Source organism: Hipposideros armiger, unplaced genomic scaffold (assembly GCF_001890085.2).
Source record: "Hipposideros armiger isolate ML-2016 unplaced genomic scaffold, ASM189008v1 scaffold_135, whole genome shotgun sequence".
In the NCBI taxonomy this organism is placed as follows: Eukaryota; Metazoa; Chordata; class Mammalia; order Chiroptera; family Hipposideridae; genus Hipposideros; species Hipposideros armiger.
Window position 1 is genome coordinate 2,467,058 of NW_017731485.1, and position 24,905 is coordinate 2,491,962.

Sequence of the window (24,905 nt, forward strand, 5' to 3'; positions counted from 1 at the left end):
CTGAACCATTTCAATTCTATCTTGAATCCACCACTGCGTGTAGCATAGCACTGTTCTAAGCTTATAGAAGGAGGTGAAAAAATAAGTCAGAATACACACAGTTGCAATTTTAAGGTACACCTTAACAATTCCGGATATTGAATGTTATCTGCGCTTGTAAAATGTCTTGCTGTATGTCATCTGGAGAAAAGTGTCCTGGCTTGGTTCTAGGGAATTCTACAGCAATTCTCTTTTCAGTCCATCAATCGAGAAGCTGTTGAATGACTGACATTACCAGGAAACTAGTTAGCGAGGCCTAAGTGTCCTTTCCCATTTCAGTAGCTCTGTAATAGTTGCATTAACTTTAAGTATTAAGTGCAATGCATCAAAAAGACTAGATCTAAAGTTTTTGTTCTTTTTAAGTTCAGTCTGCCAATATTGAAAAGTGACATAACTAGTTTCTCCCCAGTGAGTCAATCTACCCACCTTGCAACCTGTGATTAAGAATGTGCTGATTAAGGAAGCTGAAAGTTTTCTCTGGGGGAAACTCTTTTTTGTTTTTTTTTCTGTAAGGGTCAGATAGTAAATATTTAAGGCTGGTAGGTCACAAAGTAGCAACTACTACCCTGTTACTGTAGCCTGGAAACATTTACAGACAATAGGTAAATGAACGTGGTGGCTGCATGCCAGCAAAACTTTATTTGTGGACACTGAAATTTGAATTTCACATAAGAAATGTTCATGTGTTACAAAATATTCTATTTTTTGCAATCATTTAAAAATATAACTTACTTCACAGGTTGTGCTAAAAAGTCAGTGAGTCCAATTTGGCCCGCAAGCCAACCCTGCCCTCCCCGCCTCCCTGCTTCTTGCTAACCCCAAGTGAAACATAATCTTAGTTTTGAAGCTAGCATACCAAACCAGAGTTATTGCAATGGTGCTGCTACTATAGTTTCAGAGCTGCTTTAGCTCAAAGAAGCCTTGAATCTCCGGACTATAGTAACCAAATAGCAATTGTTAATGAATAAACATTGCCCAAGTGCTGGAGGATTCTTTTAACCATAGAATCCTCCATCATAATTTCTTAATAAAATAACCATAAGGAAAGCTTGTGCTAAGTATGGTTCAATCAAATCCATAACCTTACTTTCATGCAACTCCAAAAGAACCAGATGTGGCTGGCTATGGAACACACATACCCAAATGAACACCAGAAGACCCTGTATAAAACTATTAATTTGAAGGGGGTGGGGGGGGGGGACTATTAGAGTTAAGTTACTTCACAAGCAACCAAGTTTAGAAAGCAAATCCAGAATCCTGGAACATAAGGCAGAGAAGACAGTCTCCTATTTCACTTTACCTCACTGTGGTTTCCATACATATTTCTTTTGTTCATTTTAACCTTTGTGTGTGGGAAACATTTTCATAATGTGAATATATCATCTCGAAATAATGTCTGGAATGATTATGCTAAGGATAAGACCGATTCTCGCCCTAAATATTCAGAAAGCATCAGTTTAGTCTTCACCTTGGAGAAATGAGCTACCAAATTGTGAGTGCCACTGGTTAAAACACAAACTTGAGTATCTCCAAAGCAAAACAAAGTAAATGGGGTACCCGCAATCAGTACCATTAATAGTTTTCCTTAGAACCTGACAGATTCAGCGTTAAAAGGTACAACATTAGAAAGCAACCTCTGTTCGGAGATATTCTGAGGCTATATTTATACCTATAGTTCTACCTAGATTCCATAAAAATCTAAGTAAACAGCTTTTCAATTTTTAAAATTCATCCAATTTTATGAACACTGAAAACATATCCAGTCTGCTGCAGTAGAGGTGGTCACAAGTGTGAGAATAAACAACAACAGCTAAGACATTCAACCGTAATTCCACATCAGTGGAAATAAGCCTTGTTTTTATCCTATCCAGGACCTTATTTCTACCAACTGCTGAAAATGCCATTCCTAATTCATTGTTTTACACCATTACCCGTGTTTCATATGGATATATGACATTTTGGTAACTACATTATCACTACAATAGAGCTGTTTACCTAAGAAGACTAATGTAAGTAATCCATAGCAAAGAATGTGGTTTCACAACTTCAAATCACCTAACAATATCATAGGAATTGCAATAGCTGTGGAATTACAAAAAAAAAGGAAATTTATGATTCCTTTAAAAATATTAAAAGGGCCATTATAAATATTTGCTAAATAAAAACTAAACGCTACTTTTCTGAATTCTCTTTCATTAAAACGCATGAAATCGACGTGGGTGCAAACTCTCCGAACCCCTGGCATAATAAGAAAAGCAACCCAGGAAAAAACGAGAACTCTATGGAAGTGATGGACACACAAAATGGGGAATAACTGGAAAGGCAAAATGTGCTATACATGCTATGATAAGCCAACCCTCTGGCAGAGTTCAAAAGCCTCTCTTTTCAGCGAATGTAACGTTCGCTGCAAAACTACATCGTGGCCAGAGATGAAAGACCTCGCTCTTAATTCTACAGCTGACCTGCACGTACTTCTTCTTTAAATGGCACACAACCAAGCTAATAAAAAGACTACCCGGCCGGTCCCATTGCATCAACCACAAACTCTTAAAAGAATTCGTTCCTGGCCAGTGCTGGCTTAAAAACCCTGCCAGTAACAAGCTTGCATCACCTCCTCCCCTCTTACCACACCTTTCGGGTCAGACACCAACATCAAAGTTTGCAGCGGATCTCAAAGGCTGGGTGGGATGCGAGCGGGGACCTGTCAAACACATTTTTTACATGCTTCGGGGAAAATGTCACCCGAATAAGCCCGGAGAGTTGAGTGGCTGGCGGTGCACGGTCGTATTTCTTTATGACCCTTTGTATGATCACGGATTCAACCACACAAAAAGAGGGGCTGGCTTTTCGAGGGTGTGCGGGGTAATGGGCTCGGTCTGGTCCCTGGTATGCGAGGCCCGGTGCCAGCCGCGTGCCCACGCCGCGCGCCGGCCCCCAAGTTCCCCGGTCCCGGCGCCGGGCGCGGACGCCGCGGTGGCCGAGCGTCTGCGGCCACCGCCTGGGACGCGGGAACAATGCGGGCTCCGGGGCGCCCGGGCTCCGGCCGGCGCCGGGGACACGGGAGGCCTCCGCCGCCGCGCCGGGAACAAAAGGCGCCGCGGGGCCCGGGCCGAGCGCCCGGCGGGGAAAACTTTGCGAGGGGCCGAGGCCCGCCGCCCCCCCACAATGGCCGGCCGAGCGCGGGAAGGCCGGGCCGCCACGCCCCCGCCCCGCCGGCCAGTACCTGGTGGTTCTCCTTCCTGCCGCCCGCAGCGGCCGCCGGCCCGCCGGGGCCGCTCGTCATGTTCACGTACAGGGAGCGCGTGAGCGGGCTCCGCAGCGTCCACATCCTCCGCGCCAGCCACACGGACGCCAGGCTCAGGGACAGCCAGCCCACCAGCAGTCTCATCAGGGACCGCGGCCGCTCGCTCCGATCACCGCCGGCGCCGTGGCGAGGAGCGGGAGGCGCCGCCACCTCCGGCCGCCGCCACCCGGGCCCGAGCCATTGCGCCCAACTTGCCCATCCAGCCCCTGCAGGGCCGAGGCGGGGGTGGGGAGGGGCGGGCGGCGCGCAGCCTTCCCGCCTCCCCCTTCCTTTCCGCCCGCGGAACGCCGCCACCGGCGGCACAGGTTTCCACCCGGAGCACGTACGAGAGGCGGGGGCGCGTCCTCGCCGGGGCGCGCTCCCTCCGCCCAATCAGTGGGCCGGGCCGGCCGGGAGGCGGGGCCGAGGGAGCGCGCGTCCGCCTGGCGCGCGCGCCCCCGCCTCCTCTCGTTGCTGCGGCTCCGCGTAATGGCGGAGCTGGTGGTGATTTTTTTTAGGATCCCTTCCGAAGGCGGTCACTGGACCCTCCGGGTCCCTCCAGGGTGGAGGCCGCGGGACTTCTGGTCTCTCCTCGCCTCAGTGATTGCCTCTGGGCCGCTCGCACCCAACCCCGGCCGGGCTTTGACCTTGTTGTGCAGATTGGTCCGGGGCTGAGGAGGCGGCGGCTCGTTCCTTCCCTATGTCCAGACACTCAGACTAAGTCCTTGCGGGAGACGGACGCTGCCAGCTCGTCGCTGTTATTGGCTTAGCTGCATGACTTCTTATTTACATTCAGAGCCACCAAGCCAGACCCTCACCCCAAGGGCCTCCATCCTGCTTTGCAAACGCTGCAAAGCAGACAGGAATCTGGGGGTGGAGGACAGACCCCAAGCCAGGCCAGATGCAGCTACTGATTTCTAAGAGGCATCCGTGAAAGCTCTGCCTTTGTTGGAAGCTACTACAGCTGGCGCACCTGCAGGTCATGTTTTGATGTACTGATGACCCTGCCCAAGAATGAAGACCCCAAACGAGTCCCGGGATGCCTGTTTCCTGCAACGAACAGGCGGAAGTGGGGCACAACACTTACAGCGAACTAAGCTCCGGTATTTACCCGGATGTGTCTTTGATCATTTATATAGCTCGGGGAGACCTAGCAACATTCCAAAACTGAAGGGTTACACTGTGTCTGTGTTCCTGTGTCTGAAGTGCGTCCTGCTGCTACCCAAGCTGCAACTAAGGAGTAACATATTCCATGGGTTCTCTTAACTTGAACACCTTCCTAGGTTTGCTTAGAGAATGCTTTTGATTTAACTATATATATTTTGATTTAACTATATATATTTTGATTTAATAATATATATATATATATACATTTTATCTTAGTTCAAAAGAAATCAACCTTTCTGTTAACTTCAACATGGCATTTCAGAGGCTGTCATTTTTGCATGCACTCAAAATCGTTCCTTACCCCACAGACATTTTTATTAGACTCTAAGAATCTCAGCTTGGCATGTTTCGCTAACAGGGACATCCTGTTGCCTAATGCTACGTAGGCTATAACAAAAAAAAAAAAAAAAAACGGGGCGGGAAAGGGGGAGGGTACTTTGCGTTCTCTTCCAGTATACTCCTTAACTGCTTCCTGCCAAAACCCCAAAGAGCTTGCACCTTACTAAATCTAGTTCAAAACTCTGATGGTCCTGGCCCAAATCATCAAAAAGAACCTAGAGTAGCAAATCCAAATAACTCGGTTTGTTTACCATGTCACCTCTCCCTCCTGTCTCTTGGGATCAGTGTCACAGATAAAGCAGCTCTGTGCCCTTCATCATTTTAGAGGGGCTGGGGGGGGGGGCGAAAGCAAGAGCATATAAAATGACACATTTCATGTCTGTAAACAAAAGGTATGCCCCCAACTCTAAGCCTGATGAGCTGCAGCTCAGAGACTGCAAAATGTGTCAGATGAACAAGAAGCAACTAGGTGGCTCTATAGTCTGAAGGATTGGGGGTCAGATGACTGCCAAGGAGCCTAGCATCGCAAAAGGGGCAGATTTTCACTTTGTATCTGAGCCGCGCGCCTGGAAGAATAAATCACGCACATATTATCATCCTCTATAATCACAAAATAATCAAACACATGTTATTTACACCCAGCAAGCACAGGAAGAAACCAAAGCCCAGCGCGACCAAATGATTCACCTAAAAGTAGCAGAGCAAATTCAATAGCAGACCTTTTCATAGAACCCAGTATCCCAGCTGGTGGTCCTTCGCTCCATCTAAGAAGCCTCTCGCTGTTCCTCTCGTCTCAGAGAGCCTCCTCAATTACAAATGAGGAGGAAGGAAAAACAGCAAGAGTAAATATACTAAGCAGAAGTTCAGATTGCCCTCCGGGACTGCCCCCTTCCTTCATCTACTAGAATGTCACTACTGTATATTAAAACCTCAATTATCCATCTTGGAGAGGGGAAGAGGCACAGATCACACACACACACACACACACACACACACACACACACACACACATGCACGTGCACACAATGCACACAAATATGAGTCAATGTCCTTTCTAATGTGGCTTTGAAATGCAGTCAGTGACATTCAAAAGACACATAACTGCCACTCTCTGTGCTGAGTTTTCTGTTCACTGCCCTACTGACCAGGAGCTTGGGTGTCCAGCTTGGGTCACAGCTCTGTGCATGGGCCCAAAATCTTGTCGGATCACTTTCCCACCTAGAATTCTAGGCAAGGGCACTTTTGTTGTAACTGTTCTTATCGACTACAAATTATGGTGTTTTCATGTTTTCAGTGACAAAGTGTAGTGTAAAGAGAGCCCACTGGGAGAGAGACTTGGGTCTGCAGAGGGCACACAGTGTGCCAGTCACTGTTGGTCATTTGTGATCTCCCTGAAGAGATAATAGTCTAAAAAGAACACATATAATCACTTGTTTTCATGGACTTAAATTTTTTAATACTTCTTAACAATGTTTTGTAGAGTGTCAGAGAAAGGTACAAGCTTTCCTCAACATATCCAATAGAGGTGCCCTGTGGTTATTAACCAATGGCCACATCTAAAAAATAAAAATTTTAAATGTATTCAATAAGTTTTTAAAATTAGTAAATGTAGGGTATTTTTTAACTGGACTTAGCTGATATCGTTTCAATCACGCAATGACAGCACAATGGTCTCTGACTGATCATGCTAAGCTAAGGTGAAACTGCAAACAGGGTTTTTAAAAATGGCAAAATAGGACCGGCTGAGTGGCTCAATTGGTTAAGAGCTCGCTCAAGAGTGGGAGCTCTGAGCAACAGGGTCACCGGTTCAATTCCCGGCCCGAGCTAAGCTGCCGCTGAGCTGCCAACAGGTGGCAGGATGGCTCAGATTAAAAAAAAAAAAAGGCAAAATAAAGTAGCAAAATTGAACAAGGAGTGGGAAGACCTAGTGGTTCATCCTCTGTGCTCCTGAGACAACCTGCCTGGGTTTGAAGCCTGGCTCTGTGCTTCCTGCTTAAGCAATTTGTGGGAAACTTGACCCATAGGCCTCAGTCTCCCCATCTGTAAAATGGGAATGACCATTAATAATGGTTACCTATCTCGTGGGGATGTGGTGAGGAGTAAATGATATATTCTCAATACAGAGGGCTTAGTGTAGTGCCCCAACACAGAGTAAGCTCACCAAAACACATTCACTTGCTCGTGTTTGTACTGTAACTTGGGTCAATGGACATCTTCTGAGCCTCCCTTTCCTCACCTATAAACAGGGCCATGGTTCTGAGAGGCCTACTTCACATTATGTCTGTGAGGCTCAGATGATCTGAAAGCTTCATCAACTGTCGAAACATCCACCAAGGTTATCACAATAGGGATACTCAGTTCTAATGTGACGGTGGTCTCTGCAAAGCTGCTGTTCCATGAAATACCCGCTTAGAGCCCAGTGATAACAGCTCCGCATAATGTGTCTGTTCCCAGACCCCTTCCTGAGAGTTCAAACTAGGGGAGTGAGGATGGGAGTCGGGGATGGGAATCTAAAACACAAAACGATGAAACATTCAAACCTAACATCACAAAATCAGGCAGCGAACTCAAGCCACCTACTTGTCCCCTGAGACAAGTCTTTTTAGTAGGGAAGGCTTTGCCCCTGAGATACACAGAACTCTCCCCAGATGGCCCATTTGTCTACGTCTGTGCCAGCCATGGAATTTTACCCTCTTCAAAGCTTCTGAACCCCGCGATCTCCCGCCCATGGGAATGTCATACCTGTTTCAGTTTATGTCAGGAATGACATCAGAAAGACAAAGAAATACAACTTTCACACGGTCTATAAACATTTATTGAGTCCGTGCAATACACCAGCCACTGGACTAAACAGAATGGAAAGCATAATAAACACAATGTATCACCTTCATCTAGCGGAGGCAGGCCAGTCCAAGTGATCACAAAATGAATACACAATTACAAACTGCTGAGTGCCAGGAGGAACTGTATACAGTTAGGAGAGCTTACAGCAGAGAGCTGACTTAAGGGGGATGGGGGGGGGGCGGGTGTCAGGGAAGGCTGCCCCGAGGAAGTGTGGCTTTGTGGCCCTAGTTTTGACATCGCGCTAAGCTGGAGAGCTTCCGAGTTGCCCAAGTTCCTCTGGACTGCAGTGGCCCCTCCACAGTCAGCTCTCAAACAGCGGCTGTGATGGTTATGATGGAACCACAAAGCTCAGAGGAAACTTCTCTGCTCTCTTTGGACAAGCTGCTTAAGTTGTCCCAGAGCGCGGGGCCATCTATGTACTTTAAACTTAGTTTCCCACAAGACAAATTCCCTTAAGGAAAGTCCTGCAGCCTACTATGCAACCAGATCGCCTGCTCCAGCAAACAAATCAGTTTCTTCCTGATATCAAGTTTGGGGGTGGGGGGGCGGAAATCATTTAACCCGTCTAACCAATGGTGGTATAACTCATGTCAAACAAGAGTCCTACACGGCGTCTTAAGGAAATTTGCTACTTCCGTTTAACCCCCCAGCCCGTGCCTCAGTTTCTTTCCTCTAAAACCAGCCACCTGTGTACTTCCGTTGGACCTATATGCGATTGCTTCTAGGATCCTTAAAGGAAATTGGAACATATAATAATTTAAACCACTTAAAGGGATATATGGGTTTTCTAAATATATATTTCAGCTTAGCAAGGTCCTTCTAGTAGCAGGTCTGAGTCAGAGCTCTGATGAAAGAGAGGAGGCTGTTGTTTTTGTTAACTTTCTGGGGCATTTTCAAAGGTTCAAAGATCTTCTTTCATCTTGTTTTGAGTACATTTTCAAAACATCCCTATCCTTGGCCTCTTAATTGCTGTCTCCTGCATGTATGTGGGTTTGGCCTTACAAATGGCTGCTTCCTCTCCACCCACCATAAATCATGCCACTGTGTTTTCATATACTTATTTTGAAATGATAAAGCCTTATTTTGTGACTATAAAGCATTCAACTTTATGGTTTATATGAGATACATGAAGAAATTGCACGGTACAATGAGCAAGCATTTGAAATAAAGTATAACTATGTTACAGACAGAACACCTATGTCTGTACATAAACTAAGTAAGCTTAAAGAGTTTGTGTAACAGACCACGGAAGCACGTCTCTGCTGAATTGAAAGAAGGCTGCTGTCTTATTTTTGTACAACCACAGATTGGTCTGAGAATAAGGAAAAAGACGTTTATGAAAGATGATACTGGGGCAATCCACCAACCTGAAAATCAGACCCAGTGATCTCCCTGCCCTGCTGAAAACTGTGATTGACTTTTTGAACAGCTACAACCCAGGTGAGTTTGTTTTACAACTTAGCCCAGCGTCTGCCAGAAACTTATCGGGTGCACAAATCATGAAATCCAGGGGCAAGGCGTTTGGCTGTTAGATAAGCAAAACTTCAGCACAGTGAGACCCCTGCGGCTGTTCCTGCTCCAGCCTGGTCTCCCCTTACCGACCATCCTTTGTTCCATGTGGACAAAGTCAATACTGAAAGCGGCTATTAAGCGATGCTACAATAGAGACATTGTTTTGAAGTTCGCTAGCTTTCTATGCTCATGTCTTTTGAAAAGCAGGTTGAGATGTGACAGGGGCCCATATCAGGCTGGCAGCTTTGCCTCCGCCACGAAGAGTTTTCTCCTCAGCCAGCAGAACTCAGATTCCACCTGCCTCCCAGGCCAGGCCAGGCCAGAGGGTCTGGGGGTGTGGGTGGGGGCGTGTGAGGGGGGAGAGGGGGAGGGTGCTGGCTGTGCTGGGAACGGCACTCAAGTGTAGTCCGGCATTTGTGAGTATAGAGCAGGCTCTTCTCCCTACAGCAAGAGTCCACTTTATAACCCAAACTATAGAAGACACTGGAGCCAAGCTTGCTGCTTTTCAGAAGTCTCATAATTTTAAGCCAGTTGCCTTAGGTTTTTGCTTTCCTAAGGAGACATGTTTACAGATAGTTTTCACCATATCTACAATTGCCATAACTGTCCAACGGAACAAGTTTCAGAAAAAAAACAAAAAACGAAACCTAAGTTGTCCCTGTAGGGTTTGACAGCGCAGTGGATTCGTCCATTTTCAGACTCTCCGACACGCGGACTGATTTGCGGACCAGGTTTGCTACATTATTGCACTGTAAACAGCAGCACATGCGCGGGCATATTTGCATCCTGACACGTCACGCCGGAGGGCAGCTAAACTGTTGCTACTCTCTTATCCTATTTAGAACTTACATCTGTTTGGACACAAGTATCAGGAATACGTTATATTTTCGACACATCTATTTCAGCATGTTTCAAGAAAAAGAAATTTAAGTCAAGTCTTTTTGATGTGGTAGGCGGTAGGTACATGGAGCCGATGATAAAATTGCCATAAAAACTTCTGGAAATAGGGAAATCTAATTGCTCTCTGAGGGTCACGCTTTTTAAAAGCATGCATATAATGGGTTCGAGCAAAGAGATGCAAAGTCGCCTTTGAAAAGGCTGGTCCCCAAGCCAAGACTTGACAGCAAGTTGACTGAAGGAAGGTGATCCCAGAGCTACAGAAATAACAGCTCATCCGGGGCGGAGGGTGGGAGGAGCTGGGTCAGCTTTGAAAACCTAGGAAATGGACGGGCAGGCTGACCTGGTAGCCAGCTTTCCATCCCCGGCCCCGGAGACAGTAGCCTGGCTCCCGCTGCTCAAGGCAGCAGGTGTCTCTCTGTGCAGACGAAGATGGGCGCGTCCATTTTATCAAGGCTCCGTGACGTCATCCATCGACGTCATCGTAAATCGCCATGTCCCGCGTTCCATCCCTTCTGTGCCAGCAAAGCCTCAGAAGATGATGGATTTCTCCACATCATGCTCCCTCCGTATGGGAACTGAAGATGACCAGCCAGCCTTCCTTCACCCAAAAGTTATCAGACCCCACTTGCCAGGAAAGCGCAATGGGCAGAAATGAGGGCTTTCCCAAGGGGCCTGTGGTTCTCTTCCAAGGTCTGTTGCGCCCACCACACACTCCCAGTCCCTGAGCCCATGTCAGTGTATCCAGCCCTCATCTTTACCATCAAGCACAGGGTGAGCGTTTGCATCAGGAGGCAGGAAAACGGAAGCCTAGTCACATCCATGATATTTTCCACGTGACCTTGGAAAGCCGCACGACCTCAACTATTTTGTTAATGAAAATGGAGACCACATGTGCAAAAAGTAATGGACTTGGACCAGGGACTCTTAAAGCCCCTTCCGGTTGTAGCCTCTGTTCCTTCACCTGCTTACTTTCTTTCGTGGATTATGAATTCCGTGGATTTGCCCCCAGGGGCTGATAAAAACATCCCTGGCCTTTACACAGTGCACAAGACAAGCAGCATAAATTCCTGTGTCATCCCACACTCTTTAAAAACAAATCTCACAAATTCTGAGTTCCATAACAAACCATGAAATAGGAAATAATTCACTGCAAATAGTACAAACCTGTGACAAAAGTTTGTAAGTGGAGACATCTTTTGTTTCGAGTTGGGTGCTTGACAAATTGTCAGTGCCTTATGACCGGAAACCAAACTCCTCGCCTTTCTTACTCCCCCATACTCATCACCCTCCCCGTTATCGCCACCTGCTGTTTCACCTGGGAGGCTGGCCCAGTGCCCTGGGAAGCACCTGGGAGGACAAGCACTCTAGAAATGAAAACAGCCCTATTTCTACCCCCGTGACATTCTAGATCTGGACCACAGCCTCCCTCTTGCTAAAAAAAGAGCCTCCTTCAACAGCACTGCAAGGGTAGCTACCACACGTGCCACGAACAACGACAGCACATATGATTAGGTGCTAGGCATTGTGCTAAGTGGTCACCATGGGTCACCTTTTAAAATCCTCAAGACAATCTATGAGGCTGATGCCATTATCATCATATACATATTTCTTGTTTCCTTTTACAGCAGAGCCCAAGGCACAGAAGCTTCCACTGCAGCGCGATGACTCCAGGCAGGATTTCAGAGCAGATAGATTTCACACAACGCTCTACTGCCTCCTAGTGGTCATCAGCAGTCCTCTGGCCACAGCCACCAGTCCCCGGTGGTGCTGGGTACAGAGCTGCCTCCTCCTGGGCCTGCCCAGGCGCACTCACCAGAATCTTGTGTCAACAGGGAACTCTCAACGTGGCCCCCAACAGAGAGGACAGAGAAGGGTCCCCAGCAGAAGCAATCTGTGCTCTAATTAAAAATATTAGAAAGCCATGAACTTATTTTGTCAGGAAGTTATTTTTAAAGTGTTGCAAAAACCTAAGAGAAGGAAATGGCATTTCTGAATAGCAAGTCCGAAGGCATTTGTGTAATTACTTCAGAAATAAAATGAAAATAAAAATAAAATGAAAACAAAGTCTGTGGTCTGTACACTTAAATTTTGAGTCAGATAACTAACTCCCCCTTGGTATTACACAAGTCACAGGTTTTGACAGATAATGGTGATGCAGTATCACATAATGAACGGGGGAAAACGGACGTCTCACTAATAAAATCAGTCCGAGCAGCAACGTGAGGCTTAAAAAGATGCGAGCAAGTGGCATGCCCAGCCAGGTGGACTCCGGGGAAACCCAAAGCCACCCCCGCAGCAATTCACAGGGGAAGTGACGGGTCACAGCCAGGGGACAAGACCACTTGAAAACAGCCGTGAGTCCTTATCTCAAATTTCACTTCCTTCTTATGTAGTCAAAAAGCCCTCAACCATGTCAGACTTTTGTTTTGTTTTATTTTCTAAACAAATAAGAAGTTATCGAGAACAGTTTTGCCTTCAGGTGTAACGTAAATTCTCTAAGAACAGGCAAACTATGGCAGCTGTAGCTGAATCCCCTGACCGCCGGCACGGACCTCAAGGAGTCTCTGTGTGGTCGGTCTTGTTCCCAATTGAGACTGGGCTCCAAACCAGGACCTGAATCACTGCGATGCCCAGTGGGACCAGGCAGACCAAGTTAAACATAGCATCGTGAAGATCTAAAATTGTACTAGGAGAAAAAAAGATGTAAAACACAGTTAGTTTCTCCAGTGGTTCCTTTTCTTACTAATTCAAAACTATATAACAAAAGGTTTCAGAAAAGCTTCGCCATGTATTAAACCCATTGGAAAAGTAAGAGGAATTTTATCGTACAATTTGGATTCTTTCAAACAGTTGAGAAACCCCTACCTCCTCGCTGTTGGGACCAGAGGAGAGGGACAGGAGAGTGACAAGGCCTGGTGAAAAGTGCTGTTGCCACAGTGCACGGGAGAGAGGGCGGAGACAGACCCAACGTGTACATATAAACTTCCACGTGCTCGTGAGGCTGGTCTCGAAATTACCCTCCAGCGGGCTTTAGACAAACGGAGAGCTGCGCCCTCATTATTATTACTCGGGTTACTTCCATTCAACACGCTTGGAGGTTATGAGGAGAAGCCAGGGGCGATGATAATATTCCCAAGTAGCTGTCGGGCTGTTCTGCCAAAACTCCCATTCAGCCCAAAGGTTTCTAATGGGTCTCGATATGCAGTCTCGATTACGTAATGGATTTTGTTTAGGTTTCCTGCCAAGTAGCCACTGATGACGCTGTCATCTAACACACACACTGGCGGACTCTGACCATGGGACAAACACACCTGTCCATTCCGGAACGTCCCTTCCAGCAGCAGGAAGCCGGCCAGGGCTGTCAGGGCAGCACCCTGCCTCCCGAGGGACAGGCTCGTGGTCCGCTTGCCCTGTGGGCTTTCCTCCACCCTGGACTTAGCTCCCTGGGCAGGGCTTCCCAGCCGCCGCACCACTAATGCCACGCATGCTCCCAAGGGCAGGGAGGCATCATGTCTTGCGACCGCGTGTGTGCATTCCCAGCTCAGGGCTAACACCTCGCAGGTACTCCATAAATGTGCGCTGGTAGAAAGAGGCAAGCTGAGATGGCCTTTTCCACAGTATACTAGAATGGCGTGGTCAGCTTGTGTGTGTGTGAAAAGTGTGGACTCTGGGGCAATTTTTAAATAGGAGCTGCCTGTATACAACAATAAGGATCCCGATTTCTCTCTTCTCCCCTATAATCAGAGATCACACGTGGGTTTTCTTGACCAAGTAGCCCAGTAATGAATCTCCATTAATAATAAACGCAGCCATCACGCTTACAGGCAGCTCAGGAATAGACCCCTGGGTCAGTAAGAAGGAAAGAGATCGATTAAACTTGGTAAAATAACCCGTCCTGCAGAGCCCACATTTCTCTCACTGAATCAAGGAATCACAGACCATCTTTCCCAAACGTCAGGGGAAGAATAATGCCCCTGAACCGTATGGTGCTGCTTGTTGTAACCGTAAAACAGTAACCAGTTATTAGAAAACTTGCTCGCAAGTATGAAATCTGCTTCAAATACACCTGTGTGTTAAGCTTGTCGTACTGATGGACCTCAAAGTGCTCTCTGATCATCTCACCATCTGCTGAGTATACAGCTGGCCTCTGGACTTCAGTCGAACAAGTAAGATTAGTGTTAGTGATGTGAGGCCACTAGATGCCAAACACTAAATTATCAGAGAGAAGTGACACGTGGGTGCCCTAATAAAGTTTATATTAGAAGTGCTCACAGCATCATGAGACCGGCCTGCCAGCGTGGCTGGTTGTCAACGTATCTGTGCCGAATGAACAGGCACTAGTCTCTAGTGCCTGTTGCCAGGGAGGTAAATCTCTAGGCCCTGCACACTGGCTGCACAACAGAAGCCAGGGAGTTTGAAAACACTGATGCCGGGATCTCGCCCCCAGAGACTCCCCGATTTCACTGGTCCAGGGTGTGGCCGGGCCTCAGGACGTTTTCAAGTCCAAGTGATGCGAATGTCCACCGCGGCTGAGGACCACTCCTGGAGGGCCTGTTCGCAAAGGAACTTTAGAGGGACGCATGTCAAGGGCACCCTTTCTTCCTCCGTCTCTCCTACACCTGTCAGGGAGTGAGCTTTGAGTCCCTCCCACCCCAGAGTCCTTCCTCTCCCCTTGCAGCCCCCATGGTTTGCTCTAGAACATGGCCTGAGGCTTTTCATGTGGCTTGGGTTTCAAGCAAATGCCCCAGTGCAGCTGGAAAACAAACGCTTCGTAGGTGGAGAAAGGGTTCCTTCAAATTCCATGGCAGAAACGCTGCCCAGGACAGTCAGCGTTGACTTCCCTCCTCACACACTCAGCTCATTGTCCTAACACACAACGAACTACCCAACTGTGAGTGGTGCCTCCATAACTCAGTTTCTCCAAGTTCTGTGGATTCTGACTCCTTGAGCTCTCCCATGTCAGTCTCCCCACTGCCCTCCACATCACAGCGCATCAGCTCAGGCTCACACGGGCGTCTCTCATGTAAAAATCAGTTCACTAGCCTTCAAACTCTTCTTTCTCTACAATTCGTCCAACCTCCCTTCAAAGCATTCTCCACGCTGCAAGGTGATGCTTTCAAAGGCAACTCTGATATTATCAGTCGGCGGTTTAGTAACGGTAACGTTCCATTCCCTTTAGCGTCCAATGCACACTCCTCAAATTCCACTAAGCCGTCTGCAGACCCAGGCCGGGCACGTGGCACCCCAGTGCCTTTGCACTTGCTGTGCTTTCTCCCAGGGATGCTGACCCCCCCCTCCCCCCGAGAGCCGCATGATTCCTTCAGGTCCCCTCCATGTTTACTCAAATGTCATCTACTTTGAGGCAAGGCCTTCCCCATCACCCTATTTTAAAGTGTGCTTTCCCCAACCCTTCCTATTCTCTTCCTTGGTTTATTTTTCACCAGAGAACTTATCACCACCTAATGTACTATGTGTTTTACTTACTCCATTTCCTGTTTGCGCCCCTCCCACTAGAACGTAAGCTCAGTGAGGGCAGAGATTTCTGTTGGTTTGTGCACTGCCCTGTCACAGAACCTAGGACGTGGGAAGCTCTCAATAACATTTGTCGAGTGAACAAATGAAGAGCTTACTGAGAGTCCTCGTGCGACCACACACTTGCCATGACGTTTTTCTCTGCCCAGAATGACATTCCTGTGTTTGGGGGGGGGGTAGGGGGGGCAAACCCAACTCTGCCTCCAAAACTCAGCTCCAGGACCCCTCTCTGTGACGTGCCCTGTGACCCTAGGCACACCAAGGCAGGGCCTCTTCTCGGGAGTCCCTCAGCGCCCCATTATGCTCCTGAGGGCCCTTCTTACAATGTCTAGTAATCTGTGGGGCTCCTTGCTCATCTTGTACCCCCAGCACCTTTGAACCTGGCAGGTAATACTAGCAGGCCCTCAGAAACATTTGTGAGTGAAACAACAAACAAACAAATGACTTAGATAAAGCAATGACTGTGCCTAGTGTGGACTGTATAGATATTTGCAGCACATGTAATTTAAAGAACACCCTTAAAGATACTCCTACTAAAGTCCTCCTGACATCACTACTTCTTACATAACAGCTCACTCAAGGTCTATGAGCTGATGACTAATAACACCCAAAGTCCAGGACAACTGCCTACTAATTAGTAAAAAAGGCTGACTTTGCTTTCATATTTCTTTTCCACGATTTCAGACTTGTTTGTTTGTTTACTCTACCTTTGGTGTGGGTCTCTATATCCATACTGGTTTAGCCTGGAGAGTATCACCATGGGAGCGAGAGACTGAGCAGGTTTGGTGAATAAGGCGTTGATGCCAAAAACCATTGAGGAAAGGGGTGACCTGGAACACAAAAAGGGAGCACAGGTCTGTACCACACAGGAATTACACGTGTGCATACATGTATGCGTGTCGGCATAGATACGTACACGTATGTGTGTATTGCGGATATTCTGTCTATTAAGTCCTTCTTGAGCCCAACAAGACAGTAATAGAAATAGTATAGTAGTTAGAGTCAGGGAAGACTTAGTTACATATTTATCTATTAGGTATATATTTTTCAACCCCTTAGTCATAGGGGTTATAGAATTACAAGAAACTAAGTCTTTAAGTGAAGGAGCTAAGATTCAAACAGGAGACACAGCTAGTCCCTTAAAGGTTCACTAATGACAGTCCTACGCGCCTTGTATGGTACCAAGTAGCTACATGTATTATTTCACACTGAAGCCCCACCACAATCCTATTAGGAAGAGATTATCGCTCCTATTCTCAGATGGGGAAACAGATTAACTCATCCACAGTTGCTCAGCTAGTCAGGAGCAGCACGCCTAAGTCTTCCTGTCCCAGTTTCGTTAAGGATTATGTTAATGTGTTCCTCGTAAGAATCTGGCCATGGCATTTTTTTTTTATATAATTAAGTCATGACCCACAAAATAAATCAAGTACATCGACTGAATAAACTGAAATCCTGTCATGTGTTAGCGAACGATGGAAACCTTGTCACTAAGGGTAAGAAAGAGGAGCAGAAACGGGAGGAGGAGAAAGAAGAAGTGGAAACAAAAACAGAAGGGAGGAAGGAAAAGACGAGGCCAGAGCGTGGGAGGGAGCTTGAGTTGCAGGTCGGAGCTGGACTTTCGTTCCCTGTTCTTCCATCGGCTGGTTCTACTACCTCAGAAAGCGAGCCCCTCAAGGGTCTTAGTTTCCTGGAAATGGGGATAATGATGACAAACTAATAGAATTGCTCTCTGCCTCTCCCACTAGACTGCCAATGCCACGAGGTCAAAGGTCAGATGTGTCTGTTCCCGCTCGGTGTGTTAAGTTCTCATCTGATATGACCAGGACAGAAATCGGCTAAAGCAAAAAAAATAATTTTAAGAAGAACAGACACGAACCATCTATGTTAACTCCTACGCCTGACACATAGGAGGCAATCAACCACTATTTGTTGAGTCAATAACATACCTACCACACGAGGCTGCTGTGAGGCTTGAGTAAAGGCTTGTGTAAGCAGAGGCCACACACACACACACACACACACACACACACACACACACACACGGGTCTGGCACACGGCCTGTGGTACATGGTGCCCCTTCCTTACCAGCCGTTGGAGAGATTTTATTTATTTCCACCCAGACACACTCAAAAACCACCTGAGAGTTGTGGTATGTTGACTGAAGTTATTGCCTATCAACGTTTTCATGTTTAAAAAGTGACTTGAGCCTGTCACTCTTCTAGGCACTGGGGACACAAAAGTGATTCCTTGGTCCTGGACCGTAAGGAGCTCACCATCCTGCTCATCGTTGCAAATATGACTTAGCGACAAAACCTTGAGACAGGAAAGGAATTAGATCAAGAGGAAATCAAGTGGCTGGATGGGCAAAGCTTTTCTCCATTTAAGTTGCATTAAAAAAAAAAGAAAAGAAAAAGAAGAGGCCATGCAGTCTAGATGTGTCCACAGAGCAAATAAAGAATGGGCTCATCTTAAAACACCACATTCCTCTCTCGTCTGTATAAGAGGGCACATGTCAGAAAATGTCTGCCATCAAGTGAATTTTATAGCTGATCTAAACCACGAATAACCCTACCAGAGAACAAAAGCTCTCCTTATCAGCTTACACTTGTTCAAGTAAAAAAGGATAAGAGGACCCTCGATTTTTCATTTTAATTCTTGCGATGTCACAAGCAAAGGTCCTTTGGCCTCATCATCCAGTGTGATGATGCGACTTGCAACATGCAGAACATAAAGCTGTCTGACATTTCACTTTGGTGTCTGAGTTTCGCCCTGGTGTCACATTGGCTGTGTGAGCCTGAGGGATGAACAATTATGATGTCCTTCCAGAAGCAGGGGCACAATTATGAATGTCCCATTATGTTCTGCTCTTTAATTCCCAGACAGTCCCTTATGATCATCTCTCTGTGACAACATAACTGGGTCATGGAGACTCATAGGTCCCACCACTGTGTGACACTTTCGTAGCTAACATTTGAATAAATAATTCAACTACTTACTGCCGATTGAACTTCAGTAGATCTGCATCAACCACATCAGCTAGTGGCAGGTTAAATAAGCAAAAGGAAGCCCGTACAGTCACCCTAGAAACAATTTTAAAACACACATATGAAAATTTTATAACTAGGAGGCATGGATTTTGTTTAAAAAACTAAACATTGAATAAGAGCCAACATTTGGTTTGTAAGAACGAAAAATAAGATAATATACTGTAAGAGTAAAGATTATTAGGCATATACTTCTATCCCCCAAAATATTATATATCTATGAATATATAATTCTCTTTTTAAATAACTACTCTTGCTTGGGACTTTAAAAAAATGGTTTTTATGCTTTGTTCTTATTCTCAAATGACTACCTGCTCATTTAACCTGCTTAAATTATCAACAGATTCTCAAGAATAAAACATGCCAGGGAAATTCATTAGATGTCTTTCCCTTGATATCAAGAATAGGACAAGTTAAGGGGCCAGCCGAGTAGCTCAGTTGGTTAAGAGCTCGCTCAAGAGTGCGAGCTTTGAGTAACTGCGTTGCCAGTTCTATTCTTGGCCCGAGCTGAGCTGCCTGATAGCTCAGCTAAAAAAAAAAAAAAAATAGGATAAGAACTAAACAAGAACATATTTTTATTAAGGTAGAAGAATGAAAATAGAGGGAAAGTTTAAGTTAGAAAAAAAGCAAACATTTTTCATTCTAAAAACCACTAAAATGACATTTAAAAATGTCATTTTAAATTTGATCTAGTCAGGGCCACCATGATAGATGTAAAGAACAGTTATCTATGTGGGTTCTAAAGTCTTGAAGCTTCACAGAGAGTCAGTCCTTTGGGTTAATTACTATACTGTCTGCTATGCATTTGTTCTAAACACAAATAAGTTTCCAAGAAAACTTTTTCAAATGGTTCCAGCAGGAACCTGGCATAGGACTTATTAATTCATTCATACAAAACACATTTTCTAAGGATCAGCTATTTGCAGGAACTGAGATGGAAGCAGACTGACCGTGGGGCCACAGTGATAAGACACTGGACTCTTGATAAGCTCCGCCCAGTGGGGGCCACAGACAGTCACAGGCAGGGAGGCGGACCATGTGACAGCAGAGGCAAGCAGGGGGCACTGGGGTCGAGCAGGAGGGACACCGAGTGCAGATGAGGAAACCGGGGAGCCTTCCCGAGAAGCACCCCATGAGCTGCAGCCTGAAGAAACACTCGTGGGGAGCTAGCCAAGAAACGGGGACGAGCATCCCAAGCACAGAATGTGGCACATTAGACAAGGAGGGGTGTGGACCCTGAACCGCAAGGTACTTCTGTCCGGTGTGAGTGGAGGAGCAACAGGTTAAGAAAAACTTCAGTGAAGCGAAGCGCTTCAAGCAAAGCTGTTAACACTCAGGCAATTGGGCAGGAAGGTACGATGACTCTGCCTAGCAGCCAACATTAAACCCAGTTCCGATCAAAGATGCCTCAGTTCTTGAAAGGACAAATGGCCAGACGCAGTGTAAGCGTGGGGCCGGCGCTGGCACTTACTTACATGATAGTTGTGAGATAAAGAGCCAGGATGTAATGGCATCGCGGTCCAAGGAGTAACATGGCAATGGAGGCTGCTCCTTCCAGGTAGAAAGACAGTAAGATGGCTTTATAGTAGCCAGACTTCTTCAGCCAGGACTGGCCCAGAAGGACAAGGCACTGAAATGGAAACAGGAGGACATGGTGTGAAGGTGGAACCCCATGAATTATGCTTACTCTTGCCAGCAACAAAATCCATGTTCTCAGCAAAATGTAAAATTGCTTCTGAATTATAACACACAACGAATACTATCAGGGTTAGAAATGCTTTTACCCATAGATATCCATAAAAATTGACCAAGGATGGGGATATTCCATAAATAACAAAGGGACAGCTATTATGTCCTAAAAATAAACCAGGAAATGGTTCCCTTCATTTTGATATTCACACTGACAAGAAGAGATTTTACTAAAACCAACCCTATGGAAGAATGCATCGCATAGAAACAGTCGGCATGGCTTTATGGTGATGTGAAAGGTCCAACTCAAATCTGAAATAAATCCAATTTTAAAATTTGGGATGACAGCCCAGAATTCACCTAGCACGCAGGAGATAAAATAAGTATTTACTGACTAAATAAATTTATATTTCACTATTCTTCTTACTGGAATATAAGTCTGAATTGTACATTTTAATCCTAAAATCAAGCACCAGAGATAAACAATAGTTTATGATTCTATCCACATTTCTTCTTCTTTTGTTGCCTGCTTTATCTTACATATCTTCATAATTCTAACAGATTTGTGTTGAGAGCTCAGACTTCCATTTTTTTCTGCATTTCTTGCTACCAATGAAAAAGTCCATTGTTCTGGACTGAAAAGTTTGTGCTAAATAGACATATGTACATTAACGAAGATTAAAAGGTACTCTTTGTTTTCAATAAAAAAGTACATTGTTTAGCCCTCAAAAGTTTTCACTAACCAAACGTACATACATTACAATTAAACAGAATTTTGAATGACGCCAGTAGAATACAAATGTTCTTTAATACACATAGGGCTTTTTTCCCAATTGAGTTTTCAGCTTACTTCTCTACTTTTGAGGGACAAGACCTCGTTTTCTGGATTCTAAACCCAGTGGCTCAATGACTAATGTAATCCCAGTCCTTTCTTAGAGTTCTATAAGAGAAAGTACATACAAAACACCCCGGCAAGTCCCCTTATGTGCCTACCTAGAATAATACACAATATTGTACAATTACACATTTCACATATGGAAATCAAGCCTCTTGTTCTCAATCTCTAATACATAAATAAACAAAATACAAGAAACTAGTGATGTGAGAAATAATGTGGCAGAATGGAAAGAGCAAGATTCTGAAGTCAGATGTCTGGAGGTTTGAATTCCAGCTTTGCCGCGTTACCAGCTGTGAATTCAGACAAGCTCCTTCGCCTAAGAGTCACTTCTTCCCACTAACACTCCCCACCACCTCTGCCTCTCTCGTCTACCCCACACTCAACATACAAGGCACTCTGTCCTTGCTACTTATTATTATTGTGCCCAGTAAGTAAAAACATGTGAGCCAATGATGAGGAATCGAACAAAAATCATGAGAGAGCGAGAGAGAGAGCCTGCTTTTTCTTCACTAAAAGAAAGCCTTCTTTCTACAAACTGAGGGTTTCGGCTCTCCACTCATCTTTACTGGGTAGGCGTTTGTGAGTGGTGTGTCCCAGCATCCGTGTTGGGGGGGCCTGTGCCAAAGAAGCCGAAATCAAAACAGGCACCCAGATGGTGCTGTGCTCACAGCAAGCCTAATCAATACGTGCTGATTGAGTCTCCATAATAAGAGTTAGCATTTACTGTGGGCCAGGAGCCGCTTGAAGTACGCTGTATGTCTCGATTCATGTAATCCTCACAATCATTCCATTACTTAGGTGCCATTTTTATTCTCACTTTACAGACGAGGAAAGTGAGACACAGAGAGGTTGAGTGACTTACCCAAGGTCACACAGCTACTGACAGGGGAGCCAGACTCCTCCCCAGCAGATTCTGCTCTTGACCCTTTTACCGTTCTGCCTCCCTGAGGCAAGTGGGTGGGGCGTGGGAGAAGCACAGGCCTATTGAAATAGTAATTAGACAGAAGGAACGCTTGTTCATTCTTTTCTCCTTTCATTTATTCCATTCTTCAAAGAGACAGCCACGGAGAAGACGGCCTGAGAAAATGAAAATACAGTGCTTATCCTCAATTACTATACCTGACAGTTAAAAGTGATGAAGTGACTCAGCCAAATAAATAACAATAACAACAGATTCCATTGAACTGTTATATTTTTTTACCCCAATAATTTACACAAGTGTCACTTCTCTAGAAATTACAAATATATTTAAAGCAACTTCAGATTTCTACTCTACAATTATTTTTTTACTGAGATCGAGAGAATTTCGTATGTAGTGTGAGGACTTGAGAACAAGGACTATTGAAATCTTTTGGCCACACTTCTCTGAAAATTTAAGAGAGACTGGAAGAAAATATTTGCTGAACAAATATCCAACACAGAATTGGTATCTAGAATATATAAAGAACTCTTCCAATTCAATAATATGATAAACAACTCAATTAAAAAGATAGTCAAAGATTGGAACAAAGAATTCACCAAAAAAACAAAAAAATGTATGGGTGGGAAGTAAGCACACGAAAAGATGCTCAACGTCATCGATCATTAGGAAAATGCAGATCAAACCACAGTAAGGTACCACCACACACCTGCTAGCAAGGTGGAAGCTAAACAGAGTGATGATAAGCACAGGTGAGAACGGGGAGCAGCTGGAACACTTACTCCTTGCAGGAACAGAAAATGGGTCAGCCACTTGGAAAACAGTTTGGTGGTGTCTTTAAAAGTTAAACATACACTTGCCGGATAGTCCAGCCATTCCACTCGTAGGTATTTCCCTAAGGGAAGGGAAAGCGTGTGTCCATACAAATTGGGGTACACTTACACGATCGATTACTACTCAGCAATAGAAGGGGATGAAATGCGGACACCCACAAAACATGACTGAAGAATCCAGACCCCAAAATAGTACCTACTCTATGACTCCATGTCAATAAAAATCTGGAAACTGCAAACTAACCTGTAGACACAGAAAGCAGGTGGGTCGTTATCTAGGGTTGAGGAAGAGTGGGGCAGGGCGAGAGTGAATACAAAGGGGCACAAGGAAACGGTGGGGAGGGATAGGGTGCTATCCACCCTCGTTGGGGTGATGGCTTCGCGGTGCATACATATGTCAGAATGCACAGGATGCGTGGTTTAAACACATGCAGTTTATTGAGGGTCAACTGCCCCTCAAGAAAACGGTCAGCAAAAAGCGGCCTTTCTTTCAGCTCTTACATTTTTTCCCAAGTATTTAATAAAGCATGAAAAACAAGAACAGGAACCTGTATTAAAAAACTACTAAGAGTGGTATGTAATAGGAAACTCCTGGAAATGGCCTCAGACCCATCAATAAAGTTCAATTACGGAACACTGATATAACTTACCCCCAACACAACTATTTTTAAAAAGTACATTCATAGGCAACATGGGGATTTCTGTAACCTATTCAGTTTAAAAAGCAGTATATAGAAAGTTCATGGACAATCTCATTTTAAGAATTACATGGATAGTTTTGTTTTAAAAACCTCAGTAAGTGAAATATGGGAGGGACTAGTAGTTTTTAAATAATTTGGTAGTGTATGAAATTTTACAGCAAACATATTATTTTTATAATAATAATTTAAAAACCAGTTATGACTTGTTCAGAAGCAGAGAACCCTTCACTCCATGAGAACCAAACATCTGGGGATCTCTACCCAGAACATGGCTACAAACTAAGAGGAAACGAAAAACGTCAGCAGGAACTGCCACAATCAGACCGCTAAAGCCATGCCCTAGGTAAAGCCCATTTACTGCACTCCTAAGAGCCCCTCAGGTCTCCACTTAAGCAAACAAACAAACAAACAATCTGACTATGGGAGAATAAGTTGAAAAAAAGGAAGGCAACAGATAGCCTCTGAAAAGTACAAAACTGGTCGAAATTTTAAAAGGTGTAAACAGATGGAAGACATTCCATGTTCACAGATCGGAAGACTGAACGGGGCTAAAATGGCACCGACCTGTAGATTCGAGGCAACCCCTACCAGCTCCCCAGCTGTCCTCTTCGTAGACTGACAAGCTGAGTCTAAAATTGACGTGGAAGTGCACGGGACCCAGAAGAGCTGAAACAATCTTGAAAAACAAGAACAAAGTATAATAGTCGGGCTCATACTTCTGAATTTCCTCAAAAAGGTGAAAAGATAGCCTACAGAATAGGAGAACATTTCTGCAAATAATGTATTTGATACCAAAACCCAGTGACTTGTACACGTCCGATGGGTGAATTGTACAGTATGTGAATTATATCTTTTGGTTGTATCAAAAATATACAAAGAACAATTAAGCTCAACAATAAAAAGACAAATAACCCAATTAAGAACTGGGCCAATGAGCTGAACAGAGATTCCTCCAAAGAACACATACAAATTTCCACCAGCATACGAAAAGGTGTTTAACTCCACGTCACTAGCCATCAGGGAAAAGCGAATCTTAATTAAAGGCTGTGGGGTTTGTTTTCTGAGATGATGAAAATGTTCTAAAATCAACCCTGGGGATGGTTGCACATATCTGTGAATATACTAAAAACCACTGAATTGCATACTTTAAACGGGTGGATTGTATGGTATGTGAATTACAGCTGTTCAAAACAAATCTACTG

At 45.2% G+C, this 24,905-nt stretch overlaps 2 protein-coding genes across 5 annotated transcripts in view; both read right to left on the reverse strand.

Annotated features, from left to right (window-relative positions):
• Window positions 1-5,634, reverse strand: part of METTL9 (methyltransferase 9, His-X-His N1(pi)-histidine) — a 41,429-nt gene extending 35,795 nt beyond the window's left edge. The window contains exon 1 of one of the 3 annotated variants that reach the window (XM_019649915.1): window positions 5,548-5,634. In XM_019649915.1, the coding sequence (XP_019505460.1) occupies window positions 5,548-5,592 (45 nt within the window). In that variant the 5' untranslated portion in view covers window positions 5,593-5,634. Of the gene's footprint in view, window positions 1-3,262; window positions 3,656-5,547 lie in introns of those variants that run through there. The other 2 variants (XM_019649914.1, XM_019649913.1) reach the window with 2 other exon arrangements.
• Window positions 5,635-12,427: 6,793 nt separating this feature from the next.
• The window catches only part of LOC109386582 (transmembrane protein 180-like), a 21,836-nt gene continuing 9,358 nt past the window's right edge, over window positions 12,428-24,905 (reverse strand). For both annotated transcript variants that reach the window (XM_019649905.1, XM_019649903.1), the window contains 4 exons: window positions 20,139-20,293; window positions 18,616-18,699; window positions 16,324-16,446; window positions 12,428-12,770 (listed from right to left, as the gene is read on the reverse strand). In XM_019649905.1, coding sequence (XP_019505450.1) covers window positions 12,638-12,770; window positions 16,324-16,446; window positions 18,616-18,699; window positions 20,139-20,293 — 495 coding nt within the window. In that variant the 3' untranslated portion in view covers window positions 12,428-12,637. The remainder of the gene's footprint in view (window positions 12,771-16,323; window positions 16,447-18,615; window positions 18,700-20,138; window positions 20,294-24,905) is intronic.